Source organism: Varanus komodoensis, unplaced genomic scaffold (genome assembly GCF_004798865.1).
Source record: "Varanus komodoensis strain SLA01 unplaced genomic scaffold, ASM479886v1 scaffold36, whole genome shotgun sequence".
Classification (NCBI taxonomy): domain Eukaryota; kingdom Metazoa; phylum Chordata; class Lepidosauria; order Squamata; family Varanidae; genus Varanus; species Varanus komodoensis.
In genome coordinates this window covers 8,943,350-8,961,595 of record NW_025335873.1, presented here as the reverse complement: position 1 = coordinate 8,961,595, position 18,246 = coordinate 8,943,350, and the positions used below count along the sequence as shown (strand labels likewise).

The 18,246-nt window shown below is 56.6% G+C and overlaps 1 protein-coding gene across 3 annotated transcripts in view; it reads right to left on the bottom strand.

Annotated features, from left to right (window-relative positions):
• DENND1A (DENN domain containing 1A) overlaps nucleotides 1-18,246 on the bottom strand; it is a 197,236-nt gene that overhangs the window by 81,850 nt on the left and 97,140 nt on the right. For all 3 annotated transcript variants that reach the window (XM_044439857.1, XM_044439854.1, XM_044439856.1), the window contains exon 6: nucleotides 937-1,006. In XM_044439857.1, coding sequence (XP_044295792.1) covers nucleotides 937-1,006 — 70 coding nt within the window. The remainder of the gene's footprint in view (nucleotides 1-936; nucleotides 1,007-18,246) is intronic.

Genomic DNA, 18,246 nt, shown 5'->3' with positions numbered 1-18,246 from the left:
CACACACACACACACACACACACACACACACACACACACACGGTTGAGAAATGGAGCCTAAGAGACATGCAAATAAGGGCAGGCTTGGATTCTCAACTCTCAAGGCCACCGGAAGACAGGTACAGGTCCGGCTTTTACCGCACTTGTAACCCTACAATTTTCCCTGCTACGGGGATATGCAGAGAGAAAGCTGGCCCCTCCTGATGCAGATCACAGCCTCGGAGGTCTCAGGGATGCAGGCCGCCCTCTCGGCCACGAACTTTCGCCGTATATTAACCCTTCGGCCCACACGCTGACAACCTGCTCTTCTGCTAGTAATTGCGACTTTGCAATCTCTGGAGCAAAGATCAAGGCGTACGTGACGCAAGGGACCTGCCTGAGGAATGGCTGATGCAACGGATCTCGGGGACGGTTCCACTTCAGAGCAAGTCTGGCCGGGGCAAGGAGGACAGCTTGTGCTGCATCGCACACACAAAGCCACACAGGTGTCACACACGAGGTGAAACTCTGAGAAAGCTCCAAGGGCCCACTCTTTGTTTTAACAACTCTTCAGGGCCGATTCGAATGTGACGCTCCCGCACCCACATTTAAATTGGGAAGGAACAACGGGACGCCAATGAATGGCTTAGCGTTTTGATTTGCTGCTGGAGCGGGGAGTTTGAAAATACAAGCCAGCAGTCCACATGAACACAGATCTATCCCCCCCGGCCCCATGAACTGCGTATGCCTCATTTCTCAAGGCTGAACCTGGGAGACAGGTTCCCATGGGGACGCCTAGGGTAGCTATGCCTGATGTGAATGAACCCAGGATGCAACACAGTACATCTGAACAAAGCCTCCGGTTTGGCCAACGATAAACTTCACATGCCTGCCTGATTCTCATGCAACACAGATATGGCCAGGCATTTAGACGGTAGAAACGCTTGCGACAGTTACCTGGCCCTTTGCTGTATAGTCCGCCAAGACGCTGAGCAGTTTATAGAAGACTTCAAACCACGGGAGGTAACTGGGAACAAAAAAGCACACGTTTAAATTTGGAAAACTTGCGAAGAACATGCTTTTGCTTTCAAGAATGTCTATGCAAACTTTGCAATGCTCAGACACAGCTGCTAGGCGGGTCTTTCGCCCCCCGCCACGTGCTGGATCCCACAGCGTGTCGGCCACGGATGCGAGGGCGAGATTAGCACCCTGAAAGTCCTGCAGGGGGGCGGCATGTCCTTCAGGGATGAGAACTGCCTGCTGTAGGATCATGCTCATGTGCCAGCTGGATGATGCAGCCACTTGGCTGGCAATCTTCTGAGATCCTTGGAGAATGGGCCAGGAAACGACTGCCATGCCTTGGCCTCTTCTCCCCAGGGAAGGAAGCACGGAGTTCCGCATGCACGGAATTCAGGGAAAGGGTCTCCCACGGCATGGCTGCTTTGCCAACGGCCCCAACAGCCAGGCCGCAGGAATGATCGATCGAAGCGGGATGCAGCAGGCGTGAGCGATCACAGGAAGACGGTGTTGCCCTGACATCCCCATGCAGCCCGCAAAGGCCACAGTAAAATCGCAGTAGCTTATCAACCCTGAGCCGACCAAGAATGTAACTTTTCACGTTATCGTGCCTGTGAATACATCCCAAGCCACTTTGGGGGGCCAGCGGCTGCTGGCCAGCCGACAGACAATTGCTACTTGAGAGTAGGGCTGCTGCGCTCGGCAACAGAAAGGACGCATTCCAGGGGGATTAGAGGGACGATAAAGTTCCGCTTCCCATTTTTAAGTCTCGTAAACCCTGGTGGAGCTTAAGAGCCGCTGCAAGAGCACCAGGAAGGAGAGGAGCTGCTTTGGAGCAGAGGTGGAAAAGGACTTGGGTAAACAGACTGGCGCAGGAAGAAAAAGGACCTGGAGAGCTAGATTATTTTTAATTTCGGGAGCGTCTGAGAGAAACCCTATTGAATTGTACTCCAGACTGGCTGAGGTCCTTTTCTATAGAGAGGCTATTTCAAAAACCAGCTTCCAATTTCAGCTCCACATTTTGAACTTTCCATTCAAGCTGTTTCTGGTGTGCTGTTGAGACATTTCCAGAACTCCTGGTTCTAAAATGGGGCATCTCAACTTTAGGGGTTTTATGGATAAGCTGAAGCCAAGACTGCGTGCAAGACCAAGGCTAAGAAGCTAGGACTGGGTTCCACGTCGGCACTGAAAGCAAAGGCACACGGCACCAAGAGACGTCTTGTTCAGAGAGCTTAAATATCATCGGATTGCAAAGTCAGAGGCAGACTGCCCAGGTCGATTCCCAGCCCTCATCCATTTGTAGCCAAGGCAGAGCTGAGCTTTAACGCCCAAGTCCGAAGGTAGAGCTGAGCTTTAACGCCCAAGTCCGAAGGCAGAGCTGAGCTTTAACGCCCGAGTCCGAAGGCAGAGCTGAGCTTTAACGCCCGAGTCCGAAGGCAGAGCTGAGCTTTAACGCCAAAGTCCAGCTTTCCACCAGTTGCTCGTCACTCCCCACCCAGGCCTGCCGTCCCTTTTTTGCCCCATGGAGGAAAGGGGACGCCCGGCTCCTGCAAAGCTGACCGCGACCCACACCTCCTCTTAGCTCCATCACACAAGGGCCAAGCGAAAAGTTTACCAGCTCACACAGCAAAGGAGAAGGTGCCCTGCTGGGGTCTAACGCAGTTCCTAGCATTTTTCCTTAAATTGCTTCTTGTATTTTACAAGAGACTAGCAGGCACAATAAAAGGGCCTGTTTTACTCGGCTTGTATTTCCTGTACACCCAACGTTTATCCTTTCACACTGCGTTAATTGCTAAACCTGCTGGCGATGCTGGTTGATCAAGAAGCCGCGGGGAGACGGTGGTCTTCACTGCCTCTCCAGCCACTGCTGGGGTCCGGGGTTGCTGGCAAGGGCAGGGAGAAGCGGCCAGCTTTGCAGAGGGAGACCCCTATGCATGCCACCGCCCCCCCCGCCCCCTAATCGCTTGCAATGGACGGGGGCTGGTGTGGGATGCTCCGGCTTCATCAGCCACGCCTTCCCAAGACCAGGTGGCGGTTTTTAAATCCCACATTTCTCCACCAGGCTCTAAAATCTGCTCGTCCCGTCCAGGGATCTGTCGGCGATGCTGCCACATCTGCTCTGCAAAACGCCAGATGTGCGGGGGGCCGGGAGCGTGGCGGACCGAAGGCCAGCCTCACGCGCTCCAACGGACGCCCCCACCCCACCCAGGCGGCCGCCCAGCCGGCGCTCCTCGGGCCAAGACGCCTCTTCTCACTCATCTGGCTCTGAGGAGGAGGCCGCTTCGAAAGACGCGGCGCACGTACAGGTGGATGCCACGGGGACGTTCCCGTCTCGATGGACCGGCAGTTTGCAAAGAGTCATCCTCCCAGCAGCCTGGGATGGATATCTTCAGGACCAGAAACAGGAATACTTCAGCAGATTTATACCAGATTTATAAGAAAGTGGCTTTTGTTTCTAAGCACAGCGAATACGGCAGGAGCCTCGGGCTCAGAAAACCAAACTGAAGAGCTTGTGCTGCTTGACGCTGGCCACTGAGGCCGGCTGGCCCGGGGACAGCTGAGTGGGGCCTGCCCCATCTCTTCCTGCCTTCTCCCTTCTCACAGGGGACCTGGGCATAGAAAGAACCCCCGATAAAGGACGGACTCAAGGGGAAAGCAGGGCAGCAGCAGCGGCCTTTGCAGCAAATGAGCCAAAGAAGCGAAGCAGGGTCGGGCTGGGTTGAAATCGGGCTGGTGACTTGAGTCCCGCATGAAGCAGGTGGCTGGACCTGGCAGTTGTTAGGCTCTTCCAGCTGTAAGAATCTGGGGGGGGCGGGGGGGGAGGCTTTTGGTCAAGCCTGAAGTTTCAGAGGGGAAGGCAGGGATTCCTGCTGAAAATGCCTTCCCAAGCTCTCCTCACAAGGCTGTAATAGAATTAAAACTTTAGCAGGAAACTATGCCAAGGAGCCGAGCACCGAAAATGGAAGGACGAGGCTCATTTTCTCCCAGTTGTGTGTCATTTCCTTTGTTTGCACTACAAGGGAAATCTTCCCCCCTCTGCAAGACTCATCACGTCCCTTGCCCAACATGATATTCTGAATAAAGTTACTGCTAGATGATTTCTGGTGGTAGCAAAGCGAGCCGCCAGCGTGCAAAAGTTGGTCCGCTTGGCACTTTTATAGCTGAAAGGAGGAACCGATGCAAAGCAGTTCCTTCGGGCACCTTTGCCAGCCAGGGAACAGCACTGGCTCCTGCATGGATGAGGGACGTTAAACTTCCGGAAAACTGGAACGTGGCAGTTTCAAACAGGCAGTTTATTAACAAAACAGCCGACAGATATACTGGCACTCGCAGAAGGACTAAAGTTGGTGCGTCTGATAAAAGGTATAGATGCTCAGGCGCTGGTTTTCTCGAAGGTGTAAATATCAAAACGCACCAGAGAGAGCCTTTGGGGAGCTGGCTCTGTTTGCTAAGCAACCGTGTACCAGCTCCCTTTTCTCTAAATAGGCTCTCGCAACGGCGAGAGTTCCCAGGGGTCTGGAGGTGCCCTTTCATCTGGGGAGGGAACATGGCGGGCACTCTGCCTCGAGCACTTATCTGGAGACGTGGGCCAATTTCAATGCACCAGCAAGCCCCCACGGGGAGAAAGGGGGGTACGTTCCGCTGGCTCCCTTATGCCAGCATAAGGAACTCGCAGCAAACCAGCGCCAAGCAGATGAATGCCGGGACGGCATTTTCGCCCTTCGGTAAGTGGGGTGGTGCTGCTGGAAGGCATCGGGCTGGGCGCGAACAGCGTCTCCCAGGAAACGGTTCACGTAACAGGCCAGCTTTCTCGTGCAGCAAGGGGCAAGCGGACCCGGAGGGTAAGCGAGGGGGCTCCAGCACCCCGAAGCGAGCTGGAGGAGCCCCCCCACTCGCACCCTCCTGGATAACACAGCCGTCTCCCCGCGCGTGGAAGAGCTGGCTTCCCAGGCTGGGCCCAAGCTCTCCTCCGGCAGGGCCTTTGCCTGAATCTTGGCAGAAGTGGCTGCGGCAAAGAGAGGCACTGGCGGCACGGGCGCGCTGCCCGACCTTGGTGCGGCGCAGGTGGAGCTGCCCCCGCCCATGTGCAGAGAGCATTTCACGACAAAGCCTGCGAACTAAGCAACCCTCCTGGACGGGATCTCAGGGACAACCGAAATCCGGGTACCTCCCGCTCGTGTAGCACGAGCGCCTCTGCCCAAGCAAGGGGCTGCGCCTGCCACAACCCCACATGAGTGGAGGGGGAGCTGGCGCAAAGCCCCCCTCCACGGCGCGGCTGACGTCTCTCCCTTTCGGCGCCCGGACGACAGCCCAGCAGCTGCAAGGGATAACGGAACTCTACCTCGAGGGATGGGAATGCCAGCCTATGGGACCCCTTGCTCCTCTTTGAAGTCCAAACTATGCCGGATAGTAAACAATGCCAAATAAAGTCGTGCCGTGCCGGGTCTATTTTGCACAACTATCTAATTCGCACCGATTTGGACAGAGCCCCACTCTCCAGCTAGGCATGAACTGGACCAAGTTAGCATGGGGCACTGAACAGGCCCGGATTCCCTACAGAACCTTTAAGAACCACCTCCTTGCGAGCAAAGGAGAGTGTTGCTTTCCCGGCGAGCACACGGAAGCCCCTTGGCTCAGTATCGGGGTCTCCCCAGCTCTCACACTCAGTCTCCCCGCAGACGGGCAAGCCCCGGCAGAAACGGTCGGGCGAGGCTGCATGTATTTTCATTTATTTATTAGCATCACATGCCAGCTATTACGCATGAGGGTCTCTGGGCAGCTCACAACGGAAGCAACACCCACCATTACGCCAGCCAACCGCACAGGACTCCTTTCTGTGCCCCACCAACCCCCTGCCTACCCAACCCACTTCTGAAATCGGGTGCCGGCCAGCCGACCGGGGAGCACGAGGGCGGGAGAGGACGAATGCATCCTGTCAGCCTGCCTCGCGTTTTTCCTTTTCAGAACACGGAAGCTGGATTTATAACCCCGACACCCTGCTCCGCATGGAACTGAAGTACCACAAAGCTGGTAGCGTGATCGGCGATTTATGGTGCGTGCCTTGCTCATATTTAATTTGTAACCAAACACTTCCTCTTCCTCTTAGCTACTTCAGAACTTTAGATTAACTCTTGTTTTCGCAGGTCAGAGGTTAAACAAAGGAAGGGAAGCTGAAATTGCCCAGAGCTGTGGGACAAGATGGGGTGGGGCGGGAGGAAGGATTCTGCTCGAGGAAGGTTAAAATAAGGGATGGGCTGAATACTGCTCGAGACGCCTGGGGTTCGAAGACTCCAGCGCTCATAAATCAGGGTACCAGGGGACAAGAGAGCCACCTACCTACAGATCCTGCTGTTTCTCCCGCAAGAGGGGACCGTTCTGGCCAGGAATGGGGAGAAACGAATGCAGCGCGGCCACCCGTCTATCTGTAAGAAAGTCTGTCTCTCTCGGCGGGGGGGGGGGGGGGGGGGGGGGGGGCGAGCCAGCCAGCCACACGACTGGAGCCAGGCCTGTCCAAAGGAAACGTGTGTGTCTTTAAAATGAGTGGGCATCACACCCCCTTCCCGTTTAATGGTCGAGCGAGGCCTGCCTTCACTCCACTGCGCGGGTCTCGCACCGCGGGCGCGGGGCTCCCGGGTTTTATGGCTTCCGGGAGGGCAGCCCGTGTCTGTGGGGCTGTTGTGGGCAATTCTGTGCTTTCACAGGCTTGCGATGACAGATGAAGGATGCCCTGGCCCTTGGAAGCCGGGGGCGGCAAGACCTTGTGTGGGCAAAGCTGATTTGTGGTCAGATGCGCCACCGCAGGGAACGCATCCGGCAAAGCAGACTAATTTCGCACGGCGATAAAGCTTCCAGGGTGAACTGCCAGAGGGAGGGATGTATCCTGCACGCTGTGGTCTGCAGAGGACCAGGAACCTTTCGTTCTCTCCTCTGCTCACTGATCGAATTGATTTTTCGTGTGAGTGCACTGGCTCAATTCACACTCCTGAAAATACACAATGCCGCCCCCTTATCCAAATCCTTGAAAAATGCAAATTTTCCATTTTAGCCTATGGAGGGCATCAAATTTGGGTCGCTTTAATTTGTATTTTACTTATTTTTATGACTAGGTTTGCTTTAAAATGTGTTTTTTTAAGTCTACAAATCTGCGGAAGCCACGTAACACGGGGAAAACTGCTCCTCTGCAGGCCAGACCCAGAGAAGTTCGAGCTCCTTTGAGCCTGTCGTGAATTTCGCCCACAGCCCCAAGTAGGGGGGTTGTTGTCGCTCTGCCTTCGTTCATGTCAGTGAGCTGCACGGAGAAACACAACGCAACGCAACGCAACGCAAGGTGGGTCGGGCCGAGGCATCCTCAAAGCGGCCGCGGCTGCTTCCCAGATGAAATCGCTGTACTGCAGCCAAGGCACTTCCTGCCGCACCCCCCCTTCGAGCCCCCCCAGGGGTGCGTGCCACATGGGAAGGAGGGGCTCTCACTTCATCAAGGGCACGCTCTTCCCTGCGTACCAGGACGGAGGGAGGATGAAAGGGCCCAGGTAAGGAAGACATTGCAGGAGTCTGGATCAGGGTAAGCGACGGACGGCACCTTTCATCTCCGGCCAAGAAGAGTCGGCAAAGCAGACGCCAGCACTGGCAACGGAGCTGCTGCGGCGAACGGCCGGACCAAAAGCGCAACGCAGCGCATTGCCGAGTCTTTTCCACTGACCTGGAACTTTTCGGCTCAATGAGGAGGGGAGGGCAAGTCGGAGGCTAAAGGGGCAGCGAAAAGAAGGGATGGAGCCCGCAAGGTTTGGCACACGCTGTGGACACCTCTGAGTCCCCGAGTCAATTCTGTCTGCTCCTTTCAGAGAGACGTGTCATTCGGTTCCCCAGGCAAAGCCCACAGAGCGGTGGAAGAGCACAAGTCCCGGTCTCTTGGGGTGGGCATGGGGGGGTCCTTTCATAAACCCCGGCAGAGCTGCCGTCAGTGAGAACCATCCGGAGAGAGACAGACCCACCATCCGGCTGAGTGTAAGGCATGAGCTTACGCCGGAGGTAAAATACAACGGCCTTCTCAGGGCTGAGAAGGAACAGCTCCCTGGAGAAGGCCCTGATGCTGGGAACGATGGAAGGCAAAAGGAGAAGGGGACGGCAGAGGATGAAGTGGCTGGATGGGGTCCCTGGGACGGAGGGTGTGGGCTTGGGTGGACTCCGAGGATGGTGGAGGACAGGAGAGCCTGGAGGAAGGTTGTCCATGGGGTCGTGATGGGTCAGGCACGACTTTGCGACTAGCGACAACAAACCATTAGGGCAGGCCCACCGAAAGAGGGCTGAAATAGGGAAAACCCACAGCCAGGCTTTCTTAAGTGTACAGGTCGCTCTCGTAAGCGGCCCCGTATCCTGCTCCGTGGCCGACACTGGCGCACGACAGAGAAAGGCTGGGAGGGAGGGCACAAAGGCAGACGGAGGGCATCAGGTTCTCCCAGGTGTGGCAAGAGCAGTGGAGAGGCGGGGTGGCCGGTGGCAGGATCCAGATGTACGCCAGCCCCGGGAAAACACGAAGGGCGGGTGGAGGGGGACGCCGCGTCTGGCCAAGGACGAGCCCTCGTCCCGCCACTGGCTCAGTCAGACCCTCGCTGCCCCTACCTGCTCGCCCCAGCTGGCACGGAGGGGCTTTCCCCCCAGCGCATGGAGTAGGTGAGCGATGCCAACCAGCACCCTATCCTGGCGCAATCGCTTAAAGTCCCTGCTAACCGTCGTTCTCGTGACACCTATTTATTTTTACAAAAGCACAAGGGTGAGCTATGTGGCAAGAATCGTTCCTAGCAGGGCCCTTAAGTAGCTAGAAGTTTTAAGTATTGGGAACATACCTACTCTGCTACTGCAAAAGGGTGCAAACTTAACGATTACCTTTAGAATAATTCCAGCCACATACAATGGCCCTAGGGGTTAATAGAAATGTCCTTTATAATTATCCGCACAGACTTTATCAGCCAAGCTTTGTGGGGACAGGACTCCATTTCAAAGAGCGAACTGAAAGCAAAAAACAAAACCAAATGCATGGATCATAAATGTGTCAGCAGCATTTTAAGCTGTTCCTCTATGAATGACTCTTTCAAGCTCAAAACGGCAAATAACTCCATATGCTTTGCTGGCGGAAGGTATGTGATCCATTGTTCTTCGTTAACTAATTGGACCAGACTTAATCCACCAAGATTTAGTGCATACTACTAATAAAAAAAGGATAGGCACAGTAATACGAATCCAAAAATCTGTCATTAGACAAACACGCTGGAGCTAACACTTTATCTGTTACAAATGTCTGAGCTTAAGTTTTATTGGAATAAAAACGCAGTGGCTCTCACCAGCCACAAATTAAAAGCTTTAAGTGCTTGCAAGGCAAACAAAGAGAACAGCAGGCCCACTGGTCCCATGCTGAACGCCGAGCATGCCGAGACCGGAGGCCAGTGGGTCAGAAAGCTCCAGGGACCAGCCGCCCCCCACCGGGTCAACGAACTGTACCACCCTCTCGGAGGAGATAATCCAAACACGCCAGATGCGTTTCTCCAGGCTGCGAGATGCGACATGGCGCACGGTTAAAGGGCGATGTGGCCGCTGATGCTCGCGCCAGGAACTCCCGTCCGAGAGAGTTGCAGGATTTGACCTTTGGCTCCTCCAGGCCATCCGTATCGGCCAAACACGCCAAAGCTCGGCGTTACGAAGGTCAGCGAAACCTCTGAGCTTCCCTCTGAACTCCAGAGTCCGGGGATGACCCCCTTCCACGCCTTCCCGAGACCATCCCGGCCATCTTGCGGAGAACGGATGCTGGATGAGGTGGGCCTCCAGCCTGATCCAGCAACAGGTCATTATACCCGGAGTTTAATCGGACGCAGAGTTCACGGGGGCGGTGGGGGGGGGGGTGCTCCGATGTGAAATGGAACAGCTGCTTTGGATTTGGTGGTGGGGAGGGGAAGGAAGAGCGAGAACGTTCTGCTCGCCTCTTCAAGGATAAGAGGAGATCCACCCGTGTTTGTGTTTGGTTTTGCACCGAAGCCGAGAGGAAGCCTTCGCCGGGACTTGCAACGCCGCTCGACAGCCCCCTGGCTGCTTTAGAAGGGCCTGGGGTCCCCCGAGGACCACCACAAGCTCCTTGCGGCGACGCATCTAAACACACCCTCAGGAAGGTGGTGGCAACAGCTCAGTGCAAAGACGGCCAAGGGCTGGCAGAGCGTGGTGCAGCAGGGAAGGGGCCAGGAGGGGCGCTGGGACCAGGCGCTCAGGCCCGGGCAGGATGAGGCGACGCCTCAGCTGCAGCACGGGCACGGTGTCCCCAGAGCAATTCCCAGCATCTTGCTTTTCCATCCCACAGAGCTCTGGATCGAGGATGGGGAACTCACGGAGCCCCTGCTCTGGGCTCACCATGGCGCTCGAGGGCCCCCGCGGTCCCAGAGCAGCAGTGGGGCCCCTAATGCCGAAGATGGGCTGGTGTGTCCCAGAGCATAAGTGGAGGTTACCTGGGCTAGGGGTCGCGTGCCCCAGGTCCGGTTCTGGGGATTCCAGTGGGGGGGGGGCACTCAGGTAAGAAAGCCAGGAAGGGCCTTGAAGGGAGGTCAAGTGGAGAGGAATAGTGGGGGGAGGTGACCCAAGAGGAGGGGTTCCTGTGCACGTACAGAGTAGGTTTGCACGAGGCAGGGCCCTCCAGGTGCTCAGGCCGGGCCTGGCTTCCCTGCAGGCTTTGGCTGAGAGCTCATCCTTAGAGGGAGCACAATGTGAGGACGTCGCTTTTTAATGAACATATCAGGACCGAACAGAGGAAAACCTGCTGAAAGACGGCTACACAGTTCGGTGAAAAACAACATTTAAATATTAGCTGATCTCTGCCAATCTTTGAAGGAAGGATTGCGGGAGGGGGATCCCCCCCAACACCCCAAAGCTGAAGCAGCTGTTTCTTCTCACATCGAGACATTCCTAATGAGTCGGAGGTTTGTATAATAAATATCCTTCCCTTTGAAATGTGAAGATTCCACCATTAACATCCCTTTGATTTTTTCTGTTTAAAGAGCTCATTAGAATGGCAGAGAGGTAGGCACGGGACTGTCGGAATCGCAGAGGCCATCTCCCGCTGCCCGGCGCTCCCAAGGTCAGGTGGAACGAAGAGCTGGGGGCAAAAGCCCCTGCTGGGCGGGAGAGGCAGCGGCTTGCACGGGGGCTGCGGGGATGGGGAGGCTGACTGCTCTGCCCACCTGGGAACCACTGGCCCAGGCCTCAGCCCCTGTCCGGGGCAGAACCGGCCCATCATGGAGCAGCGGACCAAGCTCATGATCGCAGTCCGGACTCGCGGACGGGGGGGGGGGGGTCCCCCAAGCGCCCCATGCAACCCGGGGGTGGAGCTGCATGTTTACGCATGCCAAGTTGCTCGGCACGGATCGCACGCCGGCGCAGGCAGCCCCCTCCCCGCAGATGCGCCAGATGCCACGCGCAGGACGGAACCATGAACTTGCCGCGGAGACGGGGAGCGGAAGGGGAAAGAGGCGCAGCTGCGCGGACACAGCTCGCTTTCCAGGTTTGCGGGGTTCTGCGGTGCGTCCGCCGAGTGGCTGGGGGGCAGGCTCGAAGGCCAGGGCCTCGCCCTGCTGGCCATCCGCCCACCCCAGGAGCCTCCTGGCTTGCCCTCTTCGCCCGTTCCCCATGTCCTGGGGCCGGCCTGTCCGTCCGCCCGTCCGCCCACCTGTTCTGCTCAGCGGCTGCCTTACTAGCCCTGACCCAAGCCCTCCGACAGCCACGTCATCTCCAACTGGCTGGGACGCACGGCGACTACCTCCGGAAGGGGAACGGAGGAGCACCGAAATGGGAGGGGGATGCCCCGTGGAAAGTGGAAACTTGGGAGAAGCCGTAACTCCGAGCACTGATGGGTGTAAACCTTCCACACACGCCCCGCCAAGGAGATCCATCACCTGAGATCGCTAGGGCTGGTTCCATGTCCCCCTACCCCACCCCACCACCCAAGCAATTAAACCTGGAGCCTATTCGGGACACCCCCAACCCAAAACACGGCGTGCCAGCAGTTGACTGATAAACCCGGAAGGTTTCGCAGGGGTCTTTGGTCCAAACCCTGCTCAGCGCAGGATCTGAAACGCACGAGGCCATCGAGGCAGCCCTGGTGAGTGGCCACCCAGCCTCTGCTGAGATTCCTCTGGTAAGACGACGACATGCAGGTCTGGGAGGGGGTGTCACACGGAGGTGGGCAGAGACCTGTTCCCCCCTGCAGAGGAAGGCAGGATGCGCTCCAGCGGAGCAAAGCTCAGGGAGCCAAGGTTCAATTTGGGTGCCAGGAAGCACTTCCTGATGGTTAGGCCCCGAGGGTGTGGAAGGGGCTTCCCCGGGAGGAGGTTGAGGCCCCATAGGTGAGGGTGTTCAAAGACAGGCTGGATATGCCCATGGTGGGCATGTCGTGAGCGGAGCCGGCTGGAGCCGGGGTCAGACTAGATGGCCCAGGAGACCCCTTCTGACTCGCCCTGTTTCTATGTTTCCAAGACAGAAACCAAATCTGAACCCATCTTCGCTTCACCCACCCTTCTCGGTGGCCACGTCGGTGCTGCGTGAAGGTGCCGGCACCTGCTCTTCTAGACGAACTCCTGGGGCAGGTGCTGGGAGGCAGGGGCAGAGCTGTCCCATCTATTTTGGCGCCCTCCGCCGGCCCTCCATCCTACACCAAGCAAGCCCCCCCCCCCCCCCCCCCGCCCCACCCCAGGCCCCCCCCCCCCGCCCCCGCGGCTCAGCCCAGGGCTCACCCTCAGCGCGGCGCCCCCAGCCTCTTGGTCCACCGGAGTGACACGTTCTCACACTTGCAAGCTGAAGCAACGCGGGCGCACACGCACACAGGCGCGTGTGCACAGGATCGCCATGGCAACAACGATGTATGTTGATGAGATGCCAGCTCGCCTACCCCAGAACAAACCCACAAGGTTTCTCGCGACATAAGCCCTTATTGTTCCATTTCTACAATGCGGGGAATTCAAGCTCAGCCACAACAATCGGACCCAGCTTCGTTAGGGAGCGGGGGACCGGCCCCGCACGCAGCCGGCCTGCCCCGCTTTGAAGAAAGAGGCCCCCGAAGGCTTCTCCTCCTGGCTTTCACGGCCTCCGCCAAGGTCCTTTTGAGGAATGCCCAGTTGATCTTTCCATGCAGCTCAGTTTGTTTAGCTGCGGAGTCCCGAGAGGTTACTCTCAAACGCCGCTTGCCGGAGCAGGCCGCCCGACGGCGAGACGAGACCCCAGGTCCCAAGAACGTGGCCCGAAAGAATGCGCGCGCGTCTCATTTGGGAGCCGCCCCGAGGCCTCGGCGAACGGGGCGGCACAGAAGCCCCCCTAAATAATAAATAAACAAATTTTGGTTTCGGCGAACAGGGCGGCACAGAAGGCCCCCCCCCCAAATAAATAAATAAATAAATAAATAAATAAATAAATAAATAAATGATTTTGGTTTCGGCGAACGGGGCGGCACAGAAGTCCCCCAAATAAATAGATAGATAGATAGATAAATGGTTTCGGCGAACGGGACGGCACAGAAGTCCCCTAAATAAATAAATAAAATAAATAATTTTGGTTTCGGCGAACGGAGCGGCACAGAAGTCCCCCAAATAAATAAATAAATAAATAAATAAATAAATAAATAAATAAATTCGGTTCGCCCCAACAGAAGTCCCCTAAATAAATAAATAAATAAAATAATTTTGGTTTCGGCAAATGGGGCGGCACAGAAGTCCCCCAAATAAATAAATAAATAAATAAATAAATAAATAAATAAATAAATAAATAACAAACAAACAAACAAATAAATAAATAAATAAATAAATAAATTTGGTTTGCCCCGCTCGCGTTTCGTATGATGCACACAAAGCTTTGCCCGCACCTGCCTCTAAAAATTTCAAGCTTGCCGTACAAATGGAAGCATCTCAGAAAAGAGAGGAGTGTGCCGTGAGCGGCCTTTGGAGCGCGCAAAGTGACCCGAGCAGGAAAGGAGGTCTCACCGCAATGGGCATCGGAACCTGCGCAGGCAACGGGTGGCCCTCTCTAAATTCGGGTGCTTCGGAAAAAACAACTTAAGAGAGAGAGTTCGGGATGGACGCCCTCCCCATCCCAATGTCCCGCCCGAGGCCGACGAAGGAACAAACGGGCACGGCAGCATCGGTCCAAGGAGAACCGTAGGAAGAAGATGACCGTCGGCTGCCAGGACGAGGCACGGGGAGCTGGGCAGTGCCGGAATCCGGGGAGTTGGATGGGGGTGAGGCAGCCCCCTCCCCTGGCTGGCCCTCCCAATTTTCCGGCCAAACGTTCCCCTAGGAAATGGAGCTACCCCGAGCAAGATCGTGGGTCCGTCGGGTTTGGTACCGTCAGTGGGCCGCGAGGGTGAGTCCGCAGCTCTCCAGAGGGGGCTCCACTCGCTGGCGTCAGCACAGCCGGGCGAGAGCGTGGCCAGGGGCCGCAGCCCCAGAGGGCCACATGTTCCCCACTCTGGGATTTCCGCCGGAGCTGGGAGATGCCGAGAAAAGGGAGCGGTATGTGAAGCAGACGCTCTTTCGCCAAGATCTGAAAAAGCCATGTGGCCAAGCTGCGCGACTTGGGGCCAGCTGCAGACTCTCAGCCTGACCTACTTCGCAGGGTGGTTGTTGTAGGGATAAGAGTGAGAGCCGGAGGGGGGGGGTCAAGAGTTCGCTGAGAGAAAAAGATGGCGTGTAGATCTAATAAATAAAGAAATATGGTCCTTCCCCGAACAACGGAAGCACTTCTGTACAAAGAATTGTCTGCTCGATCGTAATCATGATTAAAGCCTTCAGTGCAGGAGCGCACCCACCGTGAGCATCAGAAAAGGACTTTGGGGCCAGAGATAGGGAGACCCCAAGCTTGGGGGGACAATTTCGTTTCGAACAAACCCCCCCCCCCGATCCACCCGCTGCAGCGGACGCAAAAACCATACACTTCAGGGTTAAAGAATTCTCAGCCCAGAAACGGGTTTCTCTTAGCAAAGCGGATCGGAGGGCAAAGCCCTTCCACTCCAAAGACGCACTCCGTGTCACCCTGACTTTTCTTACTCCACCATCCCAGGAGGGAATGTCGGTGGTGCTACTCTTGTGAAAAAATCCTGCTCTGTATAGAGTCCCTCCTGCCCCGCTGGCTGAACACTCAGGGATCTTGAGTGCTGTCCAGGCCTTCTGATTGCAAGCAAGAGTTCAAAGTCCCCATTTGGTATGGCCGTCGCTTCTGACAGCTGGTTATCAGCTGAAGCTCCCTCCGTGCAGCTCAGCAAACAGGAAGGGGGCGGAAGCGGCCAGTGGTGCCCCCAGAGCCTTGGCCGAAGCTCCCGCTGCAGCCTGCTCGGGCCTGGGGAGGGCCACGGTCCGTTTGCAGAGGGATGTCCGTGGCGGCCGGATCCTTCTGCGAGCAGCACGGACGCCTCCCGGCTGCGAGGGACTTCTGAAGTCCAGGCTGCAACTCTGCACGCTGAGACCCTCCTTTCTGTGCCCGCGGACGGAGCACCTACAGAGAGCCAGCTCTCAGCCAGTTTGTCCATTAGGCTGCGGAGCGACTGGGCCAGGCTGGGCTTAAGGAGGGGGACGAGGGCTGTTTTACAGCTCCTCCAAGCTCCGTTAATGCCCATGAACATAGGTAGGAGTCCCAATAAACCCGGGAGCACAGTGGCGCTGCCTCTCTGCCCTCCTTTTAGCCAGAGCTGTAAAAGTCCTTTTAATTTTCTTCGTCTGAAAGTAAAAGGAGGGCTGTTCTAAGGTGAGCTCAGAGGAGAATAAAGATTGGGGGTGGGGGGGGCGGCTCGTGACACCTAATAAAGGTAGAGACAGTGGACTCAAAATGAAAGGTCTGTTTGCATTTACCAAGCAAACACTGACTATTAAAATAGAGTACAAAGACGCCTCTAATAAAAGGAGCGAAGGGCAGCCCCTCTGGCAAAGGACGGAGCCAGGAGCGCGTTTGGCAAGACGGTGGAGATGCCGGTACTTGCGTGAGCGGAAGACGCAGCGTTTATCGAGGGGAAACGGAGTTTGCCTTGAGCTTTGGAGGCAAAGTGGGCTTGTTTTGCTTGCTGCCAAAAGAATCCTAGAATAGTCGCATCGGGAGGGGCCGTGAGGCCATCTAGTCCAACCCCTGCTGGTGCAGGACACCATGTTCCACCATCCCACTCAGATGGCCGTCCGGTTTCTTCTTGAACGTCCCCAGTGTGGGGGAGCCTCCATCTCTCCAGGCAGCTGGTCCCACTGTCGTGTTGCTCTGACTGTGGGGAAGCTTTAACCTGAATGGATTCTTCCGTGCCCTGCACTGGGGCATCAGCAAGAAGGGATCTTGGCCTTCTTCTTTGTGCCAGCCTTTGAGGGACTTATAGAGGGACATCATGTTCCCCCTCATCTTCTCTTCTCAGGGCTGAACATGCCCAGTCCTCTCAGTCTCTCCCCACAGGGCAGTGTTTCCAAACCCTGAATCGTGTTTGTTGCTTTTGACTGTTCTTATGGCCAGGACAGGAGGAAAGGGGGACTCAATATATGGGGAGAAACTCCCAGAGGTCCCACCACCCCTTCGACGGCCTTCCCAATCCGAGCCTCCGCCTATTCCCTTCTACACACACGCACAGGGAATCCTCTCGTTCTCTTTGTCTCACCAGCCTCCAGCACCTTCGCTGCAACTGTTCTATTTTCTTCTCTTTCCATACACAGTAACAGCGGAGATCACAGAACAATTACTGGGAATCATTCACCGGCAAATGTCCCGTGCCAACCACAACCCAACGGAGGATGCCCTGGTATCTCCAACTCAAGTGGGCACGGTGAGCAAAGGCACCACCGAGGAGCGCCAGGGGGGGCACTCCAAAGACACTCCATCGGAGATCAATTTGGCACGCCCGTCTCTGGCCCATGACCCATTTCGGCTCCGTAAGAACGCTGTGGAACGCTTGCGCCGTCTTCTTGAGCGGCCTGCGCTGTAAAGCAATCGCTGCCAAACGCACGGGGAAAGGACAGGAGGCGCTTCGCCAGCAAGCCGTGCCGCTGCAAGGGGCGGCTCTGGCCTTCCCAGGCAGCCCAGGCCTGGTCTAAGCGAAGGTCCAGCAGCCTGTGGACCAGAACACGCAGCCTTTTCTTTGCACACGCACAGACGGCTGCTGCTTCCGGGCCGTGCTGCTCGGAGAAGGATTATGCCCAGAGGAGGGAGGTTCCCAAAAGCTCCGGGGTCGAGGAAGCTGGCTCCCCCCGCAAGGCAGCTCCCGGCACACCTGCCTTTCCGAGCCCCACGACTCTGGCAGGGATCAGCGCCCGCCCGCCCGCCGTGCATTTTGGGTGGGCCGTGGTTGGGCACTTTTGGCGCCGCAGGGTCCCCCCCCCCGGCATCAGGAGGGAGGGCTGGGAAAATTCCGGCCCGAAGCCCCCCGGGCCCGCTGCCCGGCAGAGCCGGACGAGGCGCACGGGCGGGAGAGTGCCGGCGTCGCTGCTTCCGGAAGCATCCGCTCCCTGCAGGGCCAGGGAGGCGGCTGCGCCCAGAATGACTGACAGGTGGCTGGCGCTTCGGCGAGGAATCTTGCATTCTGGCCCAGGAAACCTGCTCGCTGTCAGCTCCAGTGATGGGCAGGTGTTCTCAGCGAGGCGCACCATGCTGCTGCCATCATTCTCAAGAACAACAAATGGCACATGCAACCCTTCGATTAATTTTAGGGGGAAGGAGGGGAGGGGAGACCGGCTTGCGGCAACGAGTCGAAACGCTTTCCATTCGAGGGATGCATTCTGCATCCGCGGATCGGTCCCGGAACACCTTCCGGTGATGGGCCAGCTAAAGGCAAAAAGGGAGGCGCGAAACCAGCAGCCCCCTTTCAAGAGAGGCGCCCAGGGCAGGAAATCGGCCCTTGCAAGCATCGTCGCTGCCCTCACTAGCCAGGCCTCACACTGTTCCGGGCACCAAGGTTTAAGCAAAATGCAGGAACAATTAGAAGGGTCCAAGGAGGGATACAGAGTTTGGAAACACTGCCCTGCGAAGAGAGACCGAGAGAACCGGGTATGTTCGGAGAGGAGACGTGATATCCCTCTATAAGTACCTCAAAGGCTGTCACAAAGAGAAAGGTCAAGATCGCTTCTTGCTGACGCCAGAGTAATCACGTCAAGTTGCGACAACCCAAATTCAGGCTAGATATCAGGAAAAAAATTCTCACTGGGGAACAACTTGCCCGGAGAGGTGGTGGGCTCTCCCACACCGGAGATATCCAAGAGGAAACTGGATATC